The 17,208-nt window shown below is 36.9% G+C and overlaps 1 protein-coding gene across 2 annotated transcripts; it reads right to left on the bottom strand.

Moving 5' to 3' along the window:
• Positions 1-12,343: 12,343 nt before the first annotated feature.
• Positions 12,344-16,665, bottom strand: LOC120071638 (chaperonin-like RbcX protein 2, chloroplastic). Of its 2 annotated transcripts, none has more exons than XM_039024001.1 (5): positions 15,965-16,665; positions 14,593-14,672; positions 14,314-14,371; positions 12,914-12,979; positions 12,344-12,792 (listed from the first exon to the last, which is right to left on the bottom strand). In XM_039024001.1, exons 1-5 carry the CDS (start codon positions 16,292-16,294, stop codon positions 12,670-12,672), a joined length of 657 nt encoding a protein of 218 aa, XP_038879929.1. In that variant the 5' UTR covers positions 16,295-16,665; the 3' UTR covers positions 12,344-12,669. The 2 variants fall into 2 exon arrangements, with proteins under 2 accessions (XP_038879929.1, XP_038879928.1); XM_039024000.1 differs by having other exon boundaries at positions 14,581-14,672; positions 15,965-16,653.
• Positions 16,666-17,208: the final 543 nt, after the last annotated feature.

The following is a 17,208-nucleotide window of genomic DNA, read 5'->3' as shown; positions in this document are numbered from 1 at the left end:
AAATGTCTTGTGTGAACGTAAAGATCGACAAATTTACTGAGAGGAACAGTTTTGGTTTATGGCAGATCAAGATACGATCCCCGCTAAAGCAGCAGGGGTTGTGGGCGCCGCTGATGGGTAAGTCAAAGAAGGCTGCCATGGATGACGAAGAGTGGCAGACTCTTGAGGAGAAGGCTCATTCGACGATCATGCTATGTTTGGCTGATGACGTCATCATCGAGGTCGTAGATGAAGAAACTGCCGCTGGTCTTTGGTTGAAGCTGGAGAGTCTTTACATGACGAAATCTTTAACCAAGAAGTTTTTTCTGAAGAAACGTTTATATCATCTACGTATGCAGGAAGGTACGTCTCTACGAGACCATCTTGATCAATTAAATAAAATTTTATTAGATCTACGTAATGTAGAAGTTAAGGTTGATGATGAGGATGTTGCCCTAATTCTATTGACATTTTTGCCGCTATCTTATAAGACTTTCATTGACTTGTATATTGGAGGGAAAGAAACTCTGACCTTAGAAGATACAAAGTCGACGTTGCTTATGAGAGAGGATCGTCAAAATGTAGAAAGTTCAGTTACAGAAAGTCAGGCATCTGGGTTAACTGCTACAGGAAGTAAGGGACATAGGAATTCTGGTAAGCAGAAGTCGACCAAAATAAAATGTCTTCGAAGTCAAAGGGTTCTAGATTAGATGATATTTGTAACTACTGTAAAGAAAAGGGGCTTGGAAAATCGAATATCCTAAGATAAAAAGGAATCAGGAAAAGAAGGAAAAGAGTGACAAGAGGGAAGCATCCGCCTCTGTTGCACAAGTTGAGATTGATTCTGAAGAAGTCGATATCGATTCTGAAGGAGATCTAGCTTTAGTTTTGAATGAACAGTCACATTCTGATGATATATGGGTTCTTGATTCTGGGGCATCTTATAGTATGTGCCCAAATAGAGAGTGGTTCTCAACTTATCAGCAAATAGATGGAGAAAATGTTAGCATGGCTAATGGTACTGTGTGCAATATAGTTGGAATCGACTCAGTAAAGATACGAACACATAATGGTGCCTTCTACACTTTAAAAGAGGTTAGGCATGTTCCACTAATGAAGAAGAGTTTGATATCCTTTAGTGTACTCGATAGCAAGGGTTACAATTTTGAAGGTAAAGGTGGAGCAATGTATGTCTATAAGGGTTCTGAGGTAGTTTTGAAAGGCATAAGCGTGGAACACTGTACTTTCTATTAGGTTCAGGGATGCAAATTCTGTCAAAAAGAGATCTTCTTTGTGGGCATAAGGTGCAGGATTTTGAATTTGGTGAACATTGTGTATTTGAGAAGCTTTATCGCAGCAAGTTTCCAAGAGATGTTCATCGTACAAAAGGGACACTTGATTATATTATTCAGACTGTTGGGGACCTTCCAAAGTTGAATCTATTGGAGGCAATAGGTATTTTTTTTTTTGTCTATAATTGATGATTACTCAAGAATGACTTGTGTTTTTATGATGAAACATAAAAGTGAAGCCTTCAAGAATTTCAAGCAGTGGAAGATATTGATTGAAAATCAAACTGGGAAGAAGATCAAAAGGTTGCGAACTGATAATGGTCTGGAATTTTGTGAATCTGAATTTAATGAGTTCTGTAAAGCTGAGGGGATTGTTCGCTATCATACTGTTAGGAATACTCCACAGCAAAATGGGGTTGTAGAATGTATGAATCAGACGTTGGAGAGAGCAAGATGCATGCTCTCTAATGCAGGGTTGGCTAGAAAGTTTTGGGCAGAAGCAGTGAATACATCATGTTATCTGATCAATCGTGGACCTCACACAACTATTGATTGTAAAACACCTTACGAGGTGTGGTCTGGTAAGCCTATAGATTATTCTTTATTAAATTTTTTTTGTTGTACTGTCTACTATCATGTTAATGAGGGTAAATTAGAATCAAGAGCTAAAAAGGGTATATTTTTGGGTTTTGGGGATGGAGTTAAGGGATATAGAGTCTGGTCACCTTCGGAGAATAGAGTCATACTTAGTAGGACTGTGATATTTGATGAAAATTCCATGCTTAACTCAACTGTAAAGCCTTTTGTGACGTCTACTAATGTGGGAGAAAGTAGTAGTGTTGATAAATAGATAGAGATGCAATTCACTTCAGTTGTGAATGAATTACAACATCAAGGTGGAGAAGATCAACATGTTACTACAGAAACTGATGTGCAACCAGAAATTAATGTGCCTAGAATGTCAGAAGTTGATTTGCCTGAGAATTCTAGATCACGAGTTGATCAACCGAGTATAACTCGTGATAGAACTAGAAGAGTTGGTGTTGGACCTCCTGTGAGGTATGGTTTTGAAGATATGGTTACTTTTGCATTGTAGGTTGCTGAAGAGGTGGATTCTTATGAGCCATCCACCTATAGAGAAGCTATGTCATGTGGTGAGTCTGCTAAATGGCTTGCTGCTATGGGGGATGAGATGGAATCTCTTGACAAAAATCAGACTTGGAAATTAGTTAAACGACCAAAGGAGAGAAAAATTCACTTGTAAATGGGTCTTCAAGAAAAAGAAGAGATATCACCTTTAGAGGGCATTAAATATAAAGCTCGAGTTGTTGCTAGAGAGTTCACACAAAGGGAAGGAGTTGATTATAATGAGATCTTCTCACCATTAGTCAGACATACTTCTATCAGGGTGTTACTTGCTATAGTAGCACATCAGAATTTGGAACTTGAACAATTAGATGTGAAGACAACTTTTTTACATGGAGAGTTGGAGGAAGAGATTTATATGACCCAACCAGATGGATTCCAGTGTCCAGGTAAAGAGGATTATGTTTGCAAGTTGAAGAAATCTTTGTATGGGTTAAAGCATTCTCCAAGACAGTGGTATAAGCGATTTGACAGCTATATGATTGGACTTAGCTATAACAGGAGTCCGTATGATTGTTGGGTATATCACAACAATGCTGATGATGGTTCGATGATTTATCTACTTTTATATGTAGATGATATGCTCATAGCTGCAAAGTCCAAGTATGATATTCTGAAATTGAAGAATCTTCTCAGTGCTGAGTTTGATATGAAGGATTTGGGTGTTGCTCAGAAAATTCTGGGTATGGAGATTTATAGGGACAAAGGTAAGAATAAGCTCTTCTTGTCATAGAAAGGATATATTCAGAAAATATTGTCCAGGTTTGGTATGTCATCAGCTAAGCCTATAGATACTCCTAGTGCGGTAAATGCTCGTTTGTCATATGAGTTTTCACCACAGTCTGAAGCTGAGAAGGAGTACATGTCTCGAGTTTCTTATGCTAATGCAGTAGGATGTTTGATGTATGCTATGGTCTGTACTAGGCCTGATCTTGCCCATGCTGTTAGTGTTGTCAACAGATTCATGGGTCAACCTGGGAAGGAGCATTGGCAAGCCGTTAAAAGGATTTATCGTTTCCTTAGAGGTATATCTGATGTTGGTCTTGTTTATGGGAATTGAACAGAATGTTTGATGACTAGTTATTCTGAGTCTAGGAGGTCCATGACTGGCTATGTGTTCACTCTGGGTGGATCCCCGTACTAGGTTGTTCGAAGCGCCAACAAACAGATTCAAGGCATTTCAACAGGGGTTGATATATTCTACCCTAAATCAAAGAGAACGTTATATAGATGTCGTCGCAGCGTCACGATGTTGCAACACTGTGAGCCTCGCGTGCACATCCGTCAAATATCGGAGCATTGCAATGCTACATGTAGCGTTGCAACGCTGCCCTGTTTCTTCACGAAATAGATAGCTACTGCCTTGTAGCTTAGCGACGCTCTGTCCAGGTGCATTTTTGTCATTTCACGTCCTTTTGAAGTTTGATTGCTCAAATTAGCTCCTAATTACTCCAAATTAACTCCGAACGGCTCGTAACGACTGATTCTACCTCCAAGATGCTCAATACCTATAAAATCATTAAATAAACACATTAAACATAGTAACGACCTAGAATTAAGAAGAGGAAAATAACACAGTTTTTGTGCTATCAAATACCCCCAACTTAATTCTTGATCATCCTCGAGCAAGGTGGAATCACACATTCACACAAAAAGCTATACTTATTCAATCACAAAGTTCGTTAATCTAGTCTCAACAGTCTATAAGGATAATATTTGCAATAAAAAATTAAATCTGATTACAATAAATCAATGAAGTACATTTTAAAAATTATTCTAAACCTATTCATGCATGAGTGAGTCAAAAGCCCTACTAATTAAACTCCCAGAATCCGAAATGATTTTGAAAGGCCCTCAATCTGTTTTTCCCCTACACTAGCTCGAAGGTTCAAGAGCCAAGCTTTCTAGACTCAACAATGCAATGACACGCTTGAGGAAACCAAACTTTTATTCTATAATTTTTTTCTCATCATTTTTTTTAATTTTTAATTTTTTTTTTTTTTTTTACTTTACACAAAAGAGGAAACCTTATCCAGAAACGTCATCTTTGTTTTGGCTTGCCCGTACGAGTTACGTGAAAGATATCCAACTACGGGCAATATCTCCTAACAAGGTGCTATAGCTTACTCATTCATCGGGGTAATTTAGCTCAAAGGGAAACTATGGGTGTCATATCCACCCCAGGTTAATCATAACCTTAAGAAAGAGCAGTAATCCCCTTAAAAAATAACATACAAACTTGCTTTTACTTTACAACATGCTTCACTTTTTATAGACTTTCTTTTTATTTACTCTACACTTGGTTTTTACAATACAAAACAAGAGTTTGGCAAAAACTTAAGTATGTATTACTAGGTTGAGCTTTCAGTCACTTAACACATATCACCTAGGCCTTTCGGGGTGACAATAAAAATAATAGCCCAATAATACAAATCTAAGCACACAAGACCTAATTTCGTTGGATAAGGGACTTAAAGATGCATGAGGGATAAGAATATTTTTTAAAATGGGCTAAAAATCATGATCATGCTCTTTAAACATAGTTTCATGCAAACCTAATCACAAAAAGGGTATGTCATCAACTACTCATCATAACAAACCAAGCAAGAGAGCGAGCAAGCAATTCAAACACACAAACATCATTCAAGCATAACGCTCAAGGACCTCAACAGTCACAATATACCCCACCCTCAACTTAAAATGGTACATTTTCCCCAATGATCTCTAATCTAAGCCCAATAAAATAAAACAATCAAGAGAATAGAAAACCTCCCCTGATGACATTTCCTTACATGGGATGGTGGTAAGAGGGCTACCTCGAATTGATATTTTTCTCCTTTAGGACAGAGGGAAAAAACCTACAAAAGAAAAGCAAGAACGAATTAGAAAGCAATAAAGGAAAGCATTAAGTTTTTTTCACCTGGCTCCCTCTAAGAAGGGCAAATTTTTTAACGTTGATTCCTCACCGTGACCTGTCCCCTGTCAAGGTACAAAGAAATTCTCGTATTTCTCTGGTCCCTTCTTTGAAAAGTCTATATAGCCTGGTAAGGCTATAAGGCTCCTCATCTTTTGAAGAGAACCAGACATGTTGAATTTTGATTTTTTTGGAATATGGAAAAAACAGGTAAAAAGAAAGAATCGAAAGACTCAAGGGACTCTAAAGAGTCTAAAGAAAGAAAAGACTCAACAGACTCGTGAGGATTAGGGGAAAAAACTCGAATATATACAAAATACTAGGAGTCAGAATAGGGCGAGGTATTTTGACCTCTAACTCTATCACTTAGATCTCGTCGGATTTAGGTTCGGAATCCTCTTTAGCCTTATAAGCTGGCAAGCATGGAGTGAAGTCCTCATCATCACTAGAGTAATAGCACTCCACAAGAAACTCTGCCTTTGAGTTATAGACGATGGGTGCTCTGGCACGCTCTCTAGTCTCTATACGACCTCTATTAGCTAGACAACATGATCGATAATGCTTTACAGTTGAGCTTAAACATCCTGTTGAAACTGAAGAGTGCTATTAGCATGTTCAGAAATTAAGAACTCCAAAGTCATACCTGGACACGAATCTTTAGGAAGTGGTCCCTGCTCCTCCACCATGTCGACGTAGACAACCTCATAGATCTGAGTCTCTGGAAAATCAAATGAATGGTCCGAAAATGGCACGTCTAGCCTCCCAACTAAAGTTGCAAGCTGAGCAACAAGGTCACTCAGACTTTGCAAGTCAGTTCTAGCCTCTGCCTTGGTGCAAAGACTCTCTTGCTGGAAGCACCCAAACTCTTGCTGCCTACGGAGGTTGTCCTGCTGAAACTCAAAAGTACTATCAACAAACTCCATAACTAGAGCCTCTAAAGACTTACCTAACTCTAAAGACTGAGCATGAGTTGACTGGTGTGGTGCTATGAAATCTTGGTTGCTAAGCTCTGATGCCATCCTGAGTATCCATGGTCAAAAGACTCTTCCCATCTAGAATGATGAGACTCATAGTTCAAATGAATACCCTTCCTCGATGAATCCACATGGTGCTGGCGTCCATTGCAACCTCGAGCATGCTTGCGTAGGATGCCCCTCAAGTAAGTAACTCCTGCACACCTCTACTTGCTGCGAACTCCTTTCCATCAAGTGGCCAACTAAGGAAGTCAAGGCGGCAATGTGGCATCGTTGTCAAAATCTGCAACTTGGTTTTCAAATGTCCAAGATTGATTTGAAAATCATGTCATGCCTAACTGACACAAAAAGAAAACAAATCAAAGAAAAAGAAATCTTTAACTAAAATCTAACTAAGATGAACTAATTGGCTTTTCCAGCAATGGCGCCAATTTGGTAGGTCCAGAGTTTACCGTCACCCATAAACCCTTGTTACACAAATGAAATTTATAAATCACCGAACGAACTACTTATACTAACTGGTAGTACAAGCGACAAGTCCGAGATCGAACCTCAGGGAAGCACGAAAGATTAGTTCATCGAAACTTGTTTTCAGTTAAAGAGGTAAAGTGGGGGGTGTTTGGTGTGGATTGGATAAGTCGAATTACAAGAAAATAAAATGTGAGAAAATAAAAGATAGAAATGCAATTAAAGGAAATGACCTAGCTTAAGGGAATTGGAATTGACCAACACAACTCTTGTTCATTGAGTTATTTAAATGCAATTTTAGTTTCTTGACTATATCTAGCCCAATTGATTGGAATCCTAATCAATGGTCCTAATCACCTAATATTGAGATGCATAGAAAACGAATCCGCTCCATACAAATTGACAAATCACATTAAGTTCTAAGGATGACGCTAAGATGAGTGTTCAACTTCCAACGTCTAATCAAACATTCAATGTGGTTTTTCTCTAGGTCAATAGGACAAACTACTATTCATTATAGACAACAAATTGCAAGCCTAACCTACTACTTCCTTTAAGATTAACCTATAACTATATGTCATATATTACAAGCTCTATAACTATATGTCACATACAAGCCATTCTCTGAGTATTCAAATTACACAAAAAAATTATTGGTTGTCAATTAATAATAAAATTATGTAATTCATAAACAAAAAATTCAGATTGAAACCCATAGACAAGAATATAGAAATTTCATTCAAACAAAACTCCCAAAAGTTGCATTGTTCCAATCCCCTAAGCTGGAAAATAGCTAGAACTTACCTTCCCATGGAGACGGAGAAGAAAAATCCCGGCATCATTCCATTAATTACATGAGATGCGAAGAAATGGAAGAAAAATACAAGTAAAGAGATGAAAAGAGAAGAAAATCGGCTTAAGAATCGATTGGGGGTTGATATATTCTACCCTAAATCGAAGAGAACGCTATATTGCAGTCGTCGCAGCGTTGCAACACTCTGGACCTCGTGCATGCGTCCATCAAATATCAGAGCATTGTAACATTGCAACACTTCCTTGTTTCATCACGAAATAGGCAGCTACTGCCTTGTAGCGTTGTGACGCTCCGTCCAGGGGCATTTTTGTCTTTTTACGTCCTTTTGAAGTTCGATTGCTCAAATTAGCTCCTAATTGCTCTAAATTAACCTCGAACGGCTCGTAACAACTGATTCCACCTCCAAAACGCTCAATACCTATAAAATCATTAAATAAACACATTAAACATAGTAACGACCTAGAATTAAGAAGAGGAAAATAGCATATTTTTTGTGTTGTCAAACACTTACTGGAATTGTTGCAAAACCCCTTAAATTTTGGGACAAGCAACAGAGTGATTAAGGCCATTCTGATCCTCTTGATCGCTAACCTCGTTCAACTCCAGAAGTATTCCTTGCCCTTCCTCTTTCACATACTTTATCATTGATGTAAGGGATGTTTGAGACTTTACTAGGTTGGTACATCTCTTAAGATGAATTTTCCACTCCCCAATTTGGAAATCCATTTATGAAGTACTCCAATCGCATTCAACTTTTCCCAATGTCATTAGCCACTGAACCCCTAAAATTACATTTGTTGGGTTTTATGTTCTAAAAACTTGCAGTTTGTAAAATGATAAACATTTTCTATTATCAATATACTTGTTATTGATCTCATAAATTGTATGAAAGTCTAAATCCAATAAACTAAGACCCATGACTATTGTATAAGTACTTGAACTTTATGTGGAGACATAAGAGTGGATCGGGTTCGAGTAAAATAGTCAAAATGATCTATGTACATGAATGAGGTTGGGTACCTTATTCTGGTAACACCATTGGATGCGGCCTACTTTGTAGTTGTTACAAAGAGTTGTAAAGTGCTACATTCGATGTGATCATAATTCGTACATGTTATGACATGAGGAGTGGGACGTTCTACGCAATGAGTTGCATAAGATCTGGACCAAGAAACAAGTCACTCTTACTTTATAACGCTATTTACTGTTTAAGACTGACTATTTCACCTAGATGACCTAGGTTAACTCGATCTTAATCCTGAGCTAGCTATGAATCCTGTTTGTTTCGAGATTATCCTTTGATCTGCAAACGGTGAGAGTATTCAACAACACTGTCAATAAGCTTACCATTTTGGGGATAAGATCGGATGAATAACTGGGGACATAGCCTTGCCAGATGGAGTTTATGCCTACCCGATTAGGGAATAGAGAAAAGTTGTTCTCTTAAGTACTGAATCTAGATCTTGAACAAGGGGTCTCACCCTCTTACTGGGCTGAGAGAGTTTGGTTTGGTGATTGGATCACGAACCAGCTATTCATTAGAGGATCAGTAGGGACTTGAGGAATAAGGCGTAATCTTGGGGGTAAAACAGATATTTGACACAGTCGTTATACGAAACAACTGTGAAGGGTCAACTTGCTGATTATGGTTAAATCATGTGGACATAATATATCTACAGTGAGGGGATGCAACTAGGACTTTAGTGGAATGACCCATTAGTTTAACGAATGAGAAATAATTTGGTCTAATGAGTTTAGCCAATTAATCTCAGATCGAGCCCATGATCTGTAGGTCCGCGAGATCCCCCTACTAGCTCGTAATGGATTAACTCTAGAATAGTTTTGATAAGTTAATTTGAAACATTCAAATTAGAATTAAGGGAATTAGTAAATTATATGCAGATATAATTATGTTTAATTTTAGAATTAAACAGAATAGGAGAATTTATATATTTAAATATGATTTAAATATATAAAAATGAATGTGTTAAAATTAATTTAATATTTGATATTAAATTAATTAAGTTTTATTTATTAATTAATTGATTTATGAAATTAAATAATTTTTCATTTTAAAAATCAAATAGATTTTTTAAATCAAAATTTGATTTTTAGATAAAATTGAAAAAGGAAAAGAAAACTAAAACACAAATGGAAAAATGGATTTTTCCATTATCCATCTTTGAAGTAGCTCACACATGAAGCAACCATTTATCTTGTCTTCTCAAAGCATGAGTTACAACAATCATTTGCCTTGTCTTCTCCAAGCATGAGTTGCAACTCATACAACTCTTCTCTTTGCGTATTGATCTACAATATAATGAGAAGATTGGAGTGAAAATCGGGTATGCAATCTATAGAATTTTGAGAGAAAATTCTATTTGAAGAATGGTTCTTCAACAATTCTCCTTCATCCCTTGATTCAAGCTTGAGTCCCACAACTCAATCTAGAGCACCAAGAGAATAGTGGGGAAGATCTTGAGGTGGTTTACAACAAGATATGGAGGAGATTGCAGCTGGAGAGGGAGCTTTGAAGAAGTTCTTCAACAAAAGAAAGAAATCATTAATAGCAGTCAAATTAGGAAGATTACGAACCACATCTTTACAGATGTCATTCATTTGCACGGACTCCCTGGTACCCAACATGATTCCTTAGCTTGAAGTTGCGGAACGAGGTAGATTAAGTGATTTTACAAGTTCTTCATCAATAAAGTTGCAGGATGCTCCATTGTCAATTAGCACTACCACGTCCCTTTCCCCTATCGTGCCTACTAATTTCATCGTTTTAGGCGAGTCTAACCCAGCCAATGAATTGAGCGATAATTTTGCCGATTCAACTTCCCTTGGGTCGATGACTAACGTTTCTAGTATAGCTGGGGTAACTTCTTCGACTACAGCCGCTTCCTTCATTGCTTCATTAGGCATCTCGCCATCTTCTTCATCGTGGTGAATCAGTAAGTTCAGCTCCTTTTTTTTTTTTCTTTTGCAATGATCACCCACCGATTCATCGCACCTATAACAAAGTCTCTTATCTCTTCGGCTCTGCATCTCACTATTAGATAGTCGTTGAAAGGGCCCGACTGTGAATGTCTTACCATTTACGTTGCACAAAGTCACCATATTCGAAGGCGCAGTAAAACTTCAACTAGGGTTAAGGGGAATAGTTTGGGTCGCTGTCGGTGTTGCCGTCGGACTTGGGTTCGATTGGGCCGAGGTCGTATTTGACCCACCCGGCTTGTTTGGCGAACTTGGGCTTCTTCCCTATTTCTTTTGACAGGTTTCCTCCGTATCTTCAAGCAATTGGTTCATTCTCATTTTCTCTTTAAGGTCCTCCAGTTTAAACACCTTTATCTCTATTGGGAGATCTTCTTTTAGCCCACTTACAAATTTGCTCTTCAAGGTTGCATCAGATAAATCTTTCAAATTTACAACAATAGGCCCTCACCGTACCTTCTTGTTTTAGGTTAAGAAATTGCGCCCAACGATCTTCCTCCTTCGTCGGCAAGAATCGAAACAACATTTGCTCTTTAAATTTCGCCCACGTATCTATCAATGTTCATTCCTCCTCCCCTTGATGCCACTCTAACACTTCTCCTTCCAAGCAAAGTACTGCTACATCGAGTTTGTCTTTCTCCCACAGTTGATTAACCACAAAATATCATTCCACGTGATGGAACCATTCGAGCAGATCATCCCCTACTTCTCCTTTGAAAATTGGTATCTCAAGCTTTCTTAAACGTATATCGAACAAAGGTACCTCTCTCTGTTCTCTTTCTAACGTACTTCCCGAACGTTCTGCCTCCCTAAGCGCCGTTTGCTTTCCTTTGTCAGTCACAGTTCTCTCAAAATATGTTGATTTCCCCCTATCATTTGTTGTTCTTCCTCTCCTGAACCATGCCTCAAGCGCTACTAACATCTTTTGTTCCATGGTCTCTCCCATCGCTTCAAATCGGGCTACCATGGAGTTCTCCATGAGTTGATGCATTTCAACAAATCATTAATCCATCCATGCTTTTATACCCACCTACAACAAGGTGAATTGTTCTTCAATCGCAGATATTCGAGCCTCCATCTTCTTTTACCATCTTCTTTCACCATCCTCAAGAAGCGATGCCTCTGATACCAAAATGATAGAACATTATGTATTTACTCTTTAGGCCAAAATGCCAAGGAAGCAAGGCTCTCTCCCACAATTGCTCTACGAGCTACAACTCAAATTCAATATGAAAAAGATGATCAAAACCTACTGTCCTCAAGCAAACTAAATAGCCACTCCTAACTAACCAAATTTTTTCACCCGAGCCCACATACAGTCTGTCACTCCCCTATAACTGACTAAATTCCTCCCTCAAATTTTATATATTACCGTTTACATCACCTCCTCTCTTACGTTTCCTCATGTATCTCTTAATAACTAGGAGCCTATCAAACTACTTACCAACTTATAAACATTTATCTTTCTCTTAATTAATCAATTAGTTTTTTTTTTTTTGAAGTACAGCAATTATAAAGATAGGGAATCAAACCTCCGACCTCGATGAAGGAAGGTTATGCCAATTACCCACTTTGATAATAATCAATTAGTTTTGTTAAGAAAAGTTCTATTATGCTCAACATTGTACTTATAACTTACCAAAGGATCTCACAGGCATAATCAAGTAAAAGAAGACATTTTGCTAGCCAGGCTTCAAGTTGCGAAAACAAATTATCCAAGGTGGGAAAAAAAACAAAGAAAAAACCAGTAAATAGCACATTATTGCTCATTCTTGTCCCTCTCATCCAAATATGCATATGAATAAATAGAAGCACAAATTCTGAGGACCTTCAGAATAACTAAAATGGAGGCTAAATGTATATACATCTTACATAATATAATTGATTGATTACATACATATCTTCAACACACCAAAAAAAAAAAAAAAAAAAAAAAGGAAAAAAAAAGGACTGCAACACTGAACTACTACTTCTTGATCGGTAAGAATAAGATTGGCAACTCGACAATCAAACTAATTATGATTGAAGGATGCAATACAAGAAGAATTGACAAGGAAGAGAGAGAGCTCAAAATTACTCAATATTTCTTTAGCCAATCTTCTCTGTGTTTGTGTCATCTGAAGGCCATATAACAGTCTGCATAAGTCGTTCTCGCATTAATTCCACGTTTTCGTCCGAGATCTCTTGATATATTTCAGCATGGTTACATTTCTACACCACAGAAGAAATAAAATTTTGCTAACTTTTGTTTCCATCCATATAAATACTGGTCTTCCCATAACCAAAAGAAAATACTTTATTGAAGGACAGGAATACTCATTGATAACATTACCTTCACCCATTTTCCATAGAGGTGGAGACGTGTGATCATTACTCTTTCAGCAAGATCTTGCTGTTCCTGTCAATCAGGAAAACAATGATTCAGGTGTAGGAAAACGCTATTTTAGAAGGTGCTCCTCGAGACTGTAAACAACGCTAAATCTTGATGTCCTAACTCTAAACTGGAATGTTTGGGATCCAGAAGTAAAAGAAATCATTTTAGCTGAGTATTTAACCTAACTTTGTGTCAAGCTTAAATACACAGCTAAAATGATTTCTTTTACAGTGCATGCATTGAATTCGTCATCAATAGTGGTTGATGGCAAGTTTTGTGGATGTAGCCAACCATCCCACATCTACCTCACCGTAAACGACCTTAAATCTTGATGCCCTAACTCTAAACTAGAATATTTGGGATCTAGAAGTAAAAGAAGTCATTTTAGCTGTGTATTCAAGCTGACCTTGTGTCAAGCAAGATGACCTCACTTACGCACAGGCCTTCGTGTTAACTTGGCATACAATTGTGAGGTCCACGGTTTTTTCTCACTCCAATATTCATATTCATTTTTCACAACTAAACCTCCATTCTATAAACAATGCTTCGACTTTAGCTCTTTTCCTACTTTTAATTTGTCAGCAAGTTATGGAGCTTTATATACACTTAGAACAACTATTTTTCCACTGTATTATTAGAGAATGTTTATATATATGGTGCATTTCATATTAATTAGCAGCGCAATCAATAGATAGACTATAATGAAACTTTTAAAAGTATACTAAACTAGAAGTTAAAAGCATGGAGACTAAATATACAATTTAACCATCATATTTAAACATATCAAATTTTGTATCATCTGTGTGCTACAGTAGTCCTTTCTTTTCTACTGAGATAGCCAAATGCTAAAAAAATAAAAATGAGAACTTTAGAACAAGTTATAGTGAGTATAGTGATAGGTTTTCGAGTGATTTTTAAATGGTTAAAAACACCTTTGCCACTCTCAAAATTATTCTAAAGCATGCTTTTCATCATTCGATATCACTCCAAAATATAACGTGCACTAAAATCAATAGTGAAAAATATATACAATAGGACAGGTTTTGCTTTTCCGTACAACTAAATAGCATCCAAGTCATAGATTAGTAAAGTGGTCAAGGTCTCTCCCGACAAAGCCATCCTTTGGTTAACATGGCTAAAGAAAAACCGTCGCATCTTCAAGGAAAAAGCTACGGACTTCAACTCTTTTCTTGAACATGCCTTACTTCTCTCTCTATTCATTCAAAATATTTTTTGTGATTCTTATGATCACTTGAGCCTCTTTTGTAATTTCCTATTACCAATTAAATGAAGGTTACTTGTTTCTCATAAGAAAGAAGCATCCAAGTCATGAAGTAAGTATGAATTTTGAGAAGTACCTTTACAAGCCTGCGGATGAAATATTTTCCATCTGTTGGCTTGTTGGATAACACGAAACTGTGAATAAGAAAACAGCTGAATCAAAATTTAAGAGCACGACCATGCTAACACGAAATAATTTGACAACTAAACTTGAGTTTGCAAGATATAAAGTACTGCAACTGTTTCATGCATCCATATATCAAAACCAGCATTATAAACTGATCCCAGTTACTGAAACACATTAAAATAGCCAGTCTCAGAGTGCAACAAAAGATAGCACGTACTCGTAAAGCCACCTGTACTGAGGAGGGTTCATTTCATACAGCTGGTTCATAACAGTCCTCACAGCCTTGTATGTAAAATAATTAAGTATTTGCTGCAACGAGAAAAACCTCAATCAGTTCACTAAATAATTCGTAGGCAAATGAGTTTCCAAAGGATGGGAGAAGGATAAAGCTCAAGAAAGTGGAAAATTATTAAAATCTAACTAAAAAGAAGTATCAACCAACAATTCGAAAATGCAGGACTTGACTATAACAAACTTAATGAAAAACTTAAGTCTCAAGCATATCTCATAAGCATAAAAAGAACATTTTCAGTTGCCTCTTGCATCAACCTGTTGGCTTTGGTATTGCATGTGTATCTTACTGGTGCCTTTAGAAAACCTCGTGAATTGACTTGAGTTACAAGTATGGTTATGGCTGTATTGACCAATGTGACTTGCTATTGCTTACCTTGGAACTATATTAGCAATTGGGCAGTCAAAATAGTAATTTGTGTATTGAAAGCTATTCTAGTAGATCCTTTGGTAGAGTTATTATGTAGAAGTACTAGTGTGGGACAATGTGTTACAATTTACACATTTTTGTATTGTATTACTTCTTTATGCCGTATTTATGTTAACACACTCCCCAATATTACATAAGCCAGAAATTCCGGTTAACCATGGTTTAACCAAAAGTTTGGCCCTAATACCATTTGTTATGGTCTACCAAGTCCACAGCATCCAAGAAGTCATTTCTAGCTAGCTTACTAAGTCAAGAATAAATGGCCTGCAATTTTTGAAAGCACTAGTAATCAAGAGAACAAATGTGCTAGTGCTGTCACTCCAGAACCTAGCATGCCTTTAGAGTATTAGTAGAAAGGCCAACTTCCTTAGCTCTCTGCCAAATCTTCACATGATCATTTGGAAGAAAGGATTTTCACAAATTTCCCATAATTTTCATGTGCTAAGAGCCCCATCTACATCTGAATCACATTGTTAGGACAAGAATTGTTGCGTTGTTCTACATAGTAAAAGAATCAAGGAACTAGGAAGAAACATGAACTGCTAAGACTTCGTAATCGTAGATGAATTGCAAACACATCATTTTGAAACAAAAATAAAGCCTTCCAAGAACTATAATCTCCAAAGTAACAAAAAATATGTCTTATCAACATGAAAATATCTCTAAATCCTACACAAAGCTAGAACCACGCAATCAAATCACTTGTGAATTAGACTTAAAAACGTTCATTAAGCTACATGGAATTTCTTGTCCAAATTCAGTAACATACATTTCAGCAACACAATGTCTTAAGAAACTACCAAAACATGCTTAAATACTTACCTAAACTCACATGCTTAAGTATGCAGATGAATAATCATTTCCAAATTCAAAATCTTACCATTTTAACATCGTCAAAGTTATCTTCATACTGCCCCCCAAGTTCATCAACAACCACAAGTCTTCTGTTCTTGTGCTGCTTCCTTGAACTCCTGTTTATCATATCAGCCGAGAGCAGCCACTCTCGGCCATTATCGACGAACGAGCTGCTTAGATCCAAGTGCTTTGATTTCGGCAAACGATTTCGACCCATTAAATTCTTCTTTTTCATTACAAAATCCCCACAACTTTTGAGATTGATGCTGGTTGTGGGCAAAGCATCCAAACACAAACAAGGGGAAGTATGAGAGTCCACCACTGAAGAACCCACCACAGATAAAGCTCCCACCATCTTTTTAGAATGATAAAACCAGAGGAAATATGCTAATCAAAGTCGACCCCCCTCGTTTGTGAGTCGATTTGAGAAACAAAATGAAACCCCTTCAATGATTTTCCGCCAGAGATTCGAAATGAGTATGTGAGATAGCTGGAGAATAGAGTTCTTAGATTGTAGGCAATCGTGTGAGGGAAAGGATGAAAGTGGGGAAGCTGTGGGAGATTTGAAGTTGGACGAATCTTAACCAGAGAATTTGGTGAGGTCCAAAATTCTCCAGCTCAAAAAGCCTTCAAAATCATTTCATTTTTTTCCCAAATAAAACTTCGATATTAGATATTTTGGTTTTCATGCTCCAATTCATCTGGACGGTTTCTTGAATTTGGTGGGTTTTCTAACTATTCGAGGTTTGAAATTGGAATTCAAACTTCCTCTGATCATATGATATGGACTAAATCGAATCGCAAATTTCGAAATTGATTATCATAATTATAATTTATGTACGATTATGTTGGTGTATCAAGATTTTAATATTGAACGATGACACATTTAACTATTTTGACCTATTTGAAAATAAGTATAGCTACTTTCAGAAAGTTAATAGCTAACATTTTGGGAAATTACTAGTGAATTTGTCATGCTAGCTTAATAATATCTTATCTTGAGGGTTTTTTTTTTTTTTTTTAATTGAGTTAATGGTGTTGATTTTGAATTTGTTTAACATAATTGTTGTTAGTTGGGATTGGATAAGCAACAAGTTGCTCTTTTGTGTAGTCCAATTGGTGGTGAATTAGTATTATATTATGAACTTATAGATAGTATGTATGTTTTATATATACGTCCACTTTACGTACTCATAAATACTTGATATGTGAGTATATAGTCATATATGTTCTTGTTAGAGAGAAAAAGAAGAATTGGGGGAGTGTGTT

The sequence above is a fragment of the Benincasa hispida genome, chromosome 2 (assembly GCF_009727055.1).
Source record: "Benincasa hispida cultivar B227 chromosome 2, ASM972705v1, whole genome shotgun sequence".
Lineage (NCBI taxonomy): Eukaryota > Viridiplantae > Streptophyta > Magnoliopsida > Cucurbitales > Cucurbitaceae > Benincasa > Benincasa hispida.
Note: the sequence above shows the minus strand (reverse complement) of the source record. Positions and strands in the feature narration are given on the sequence as shown.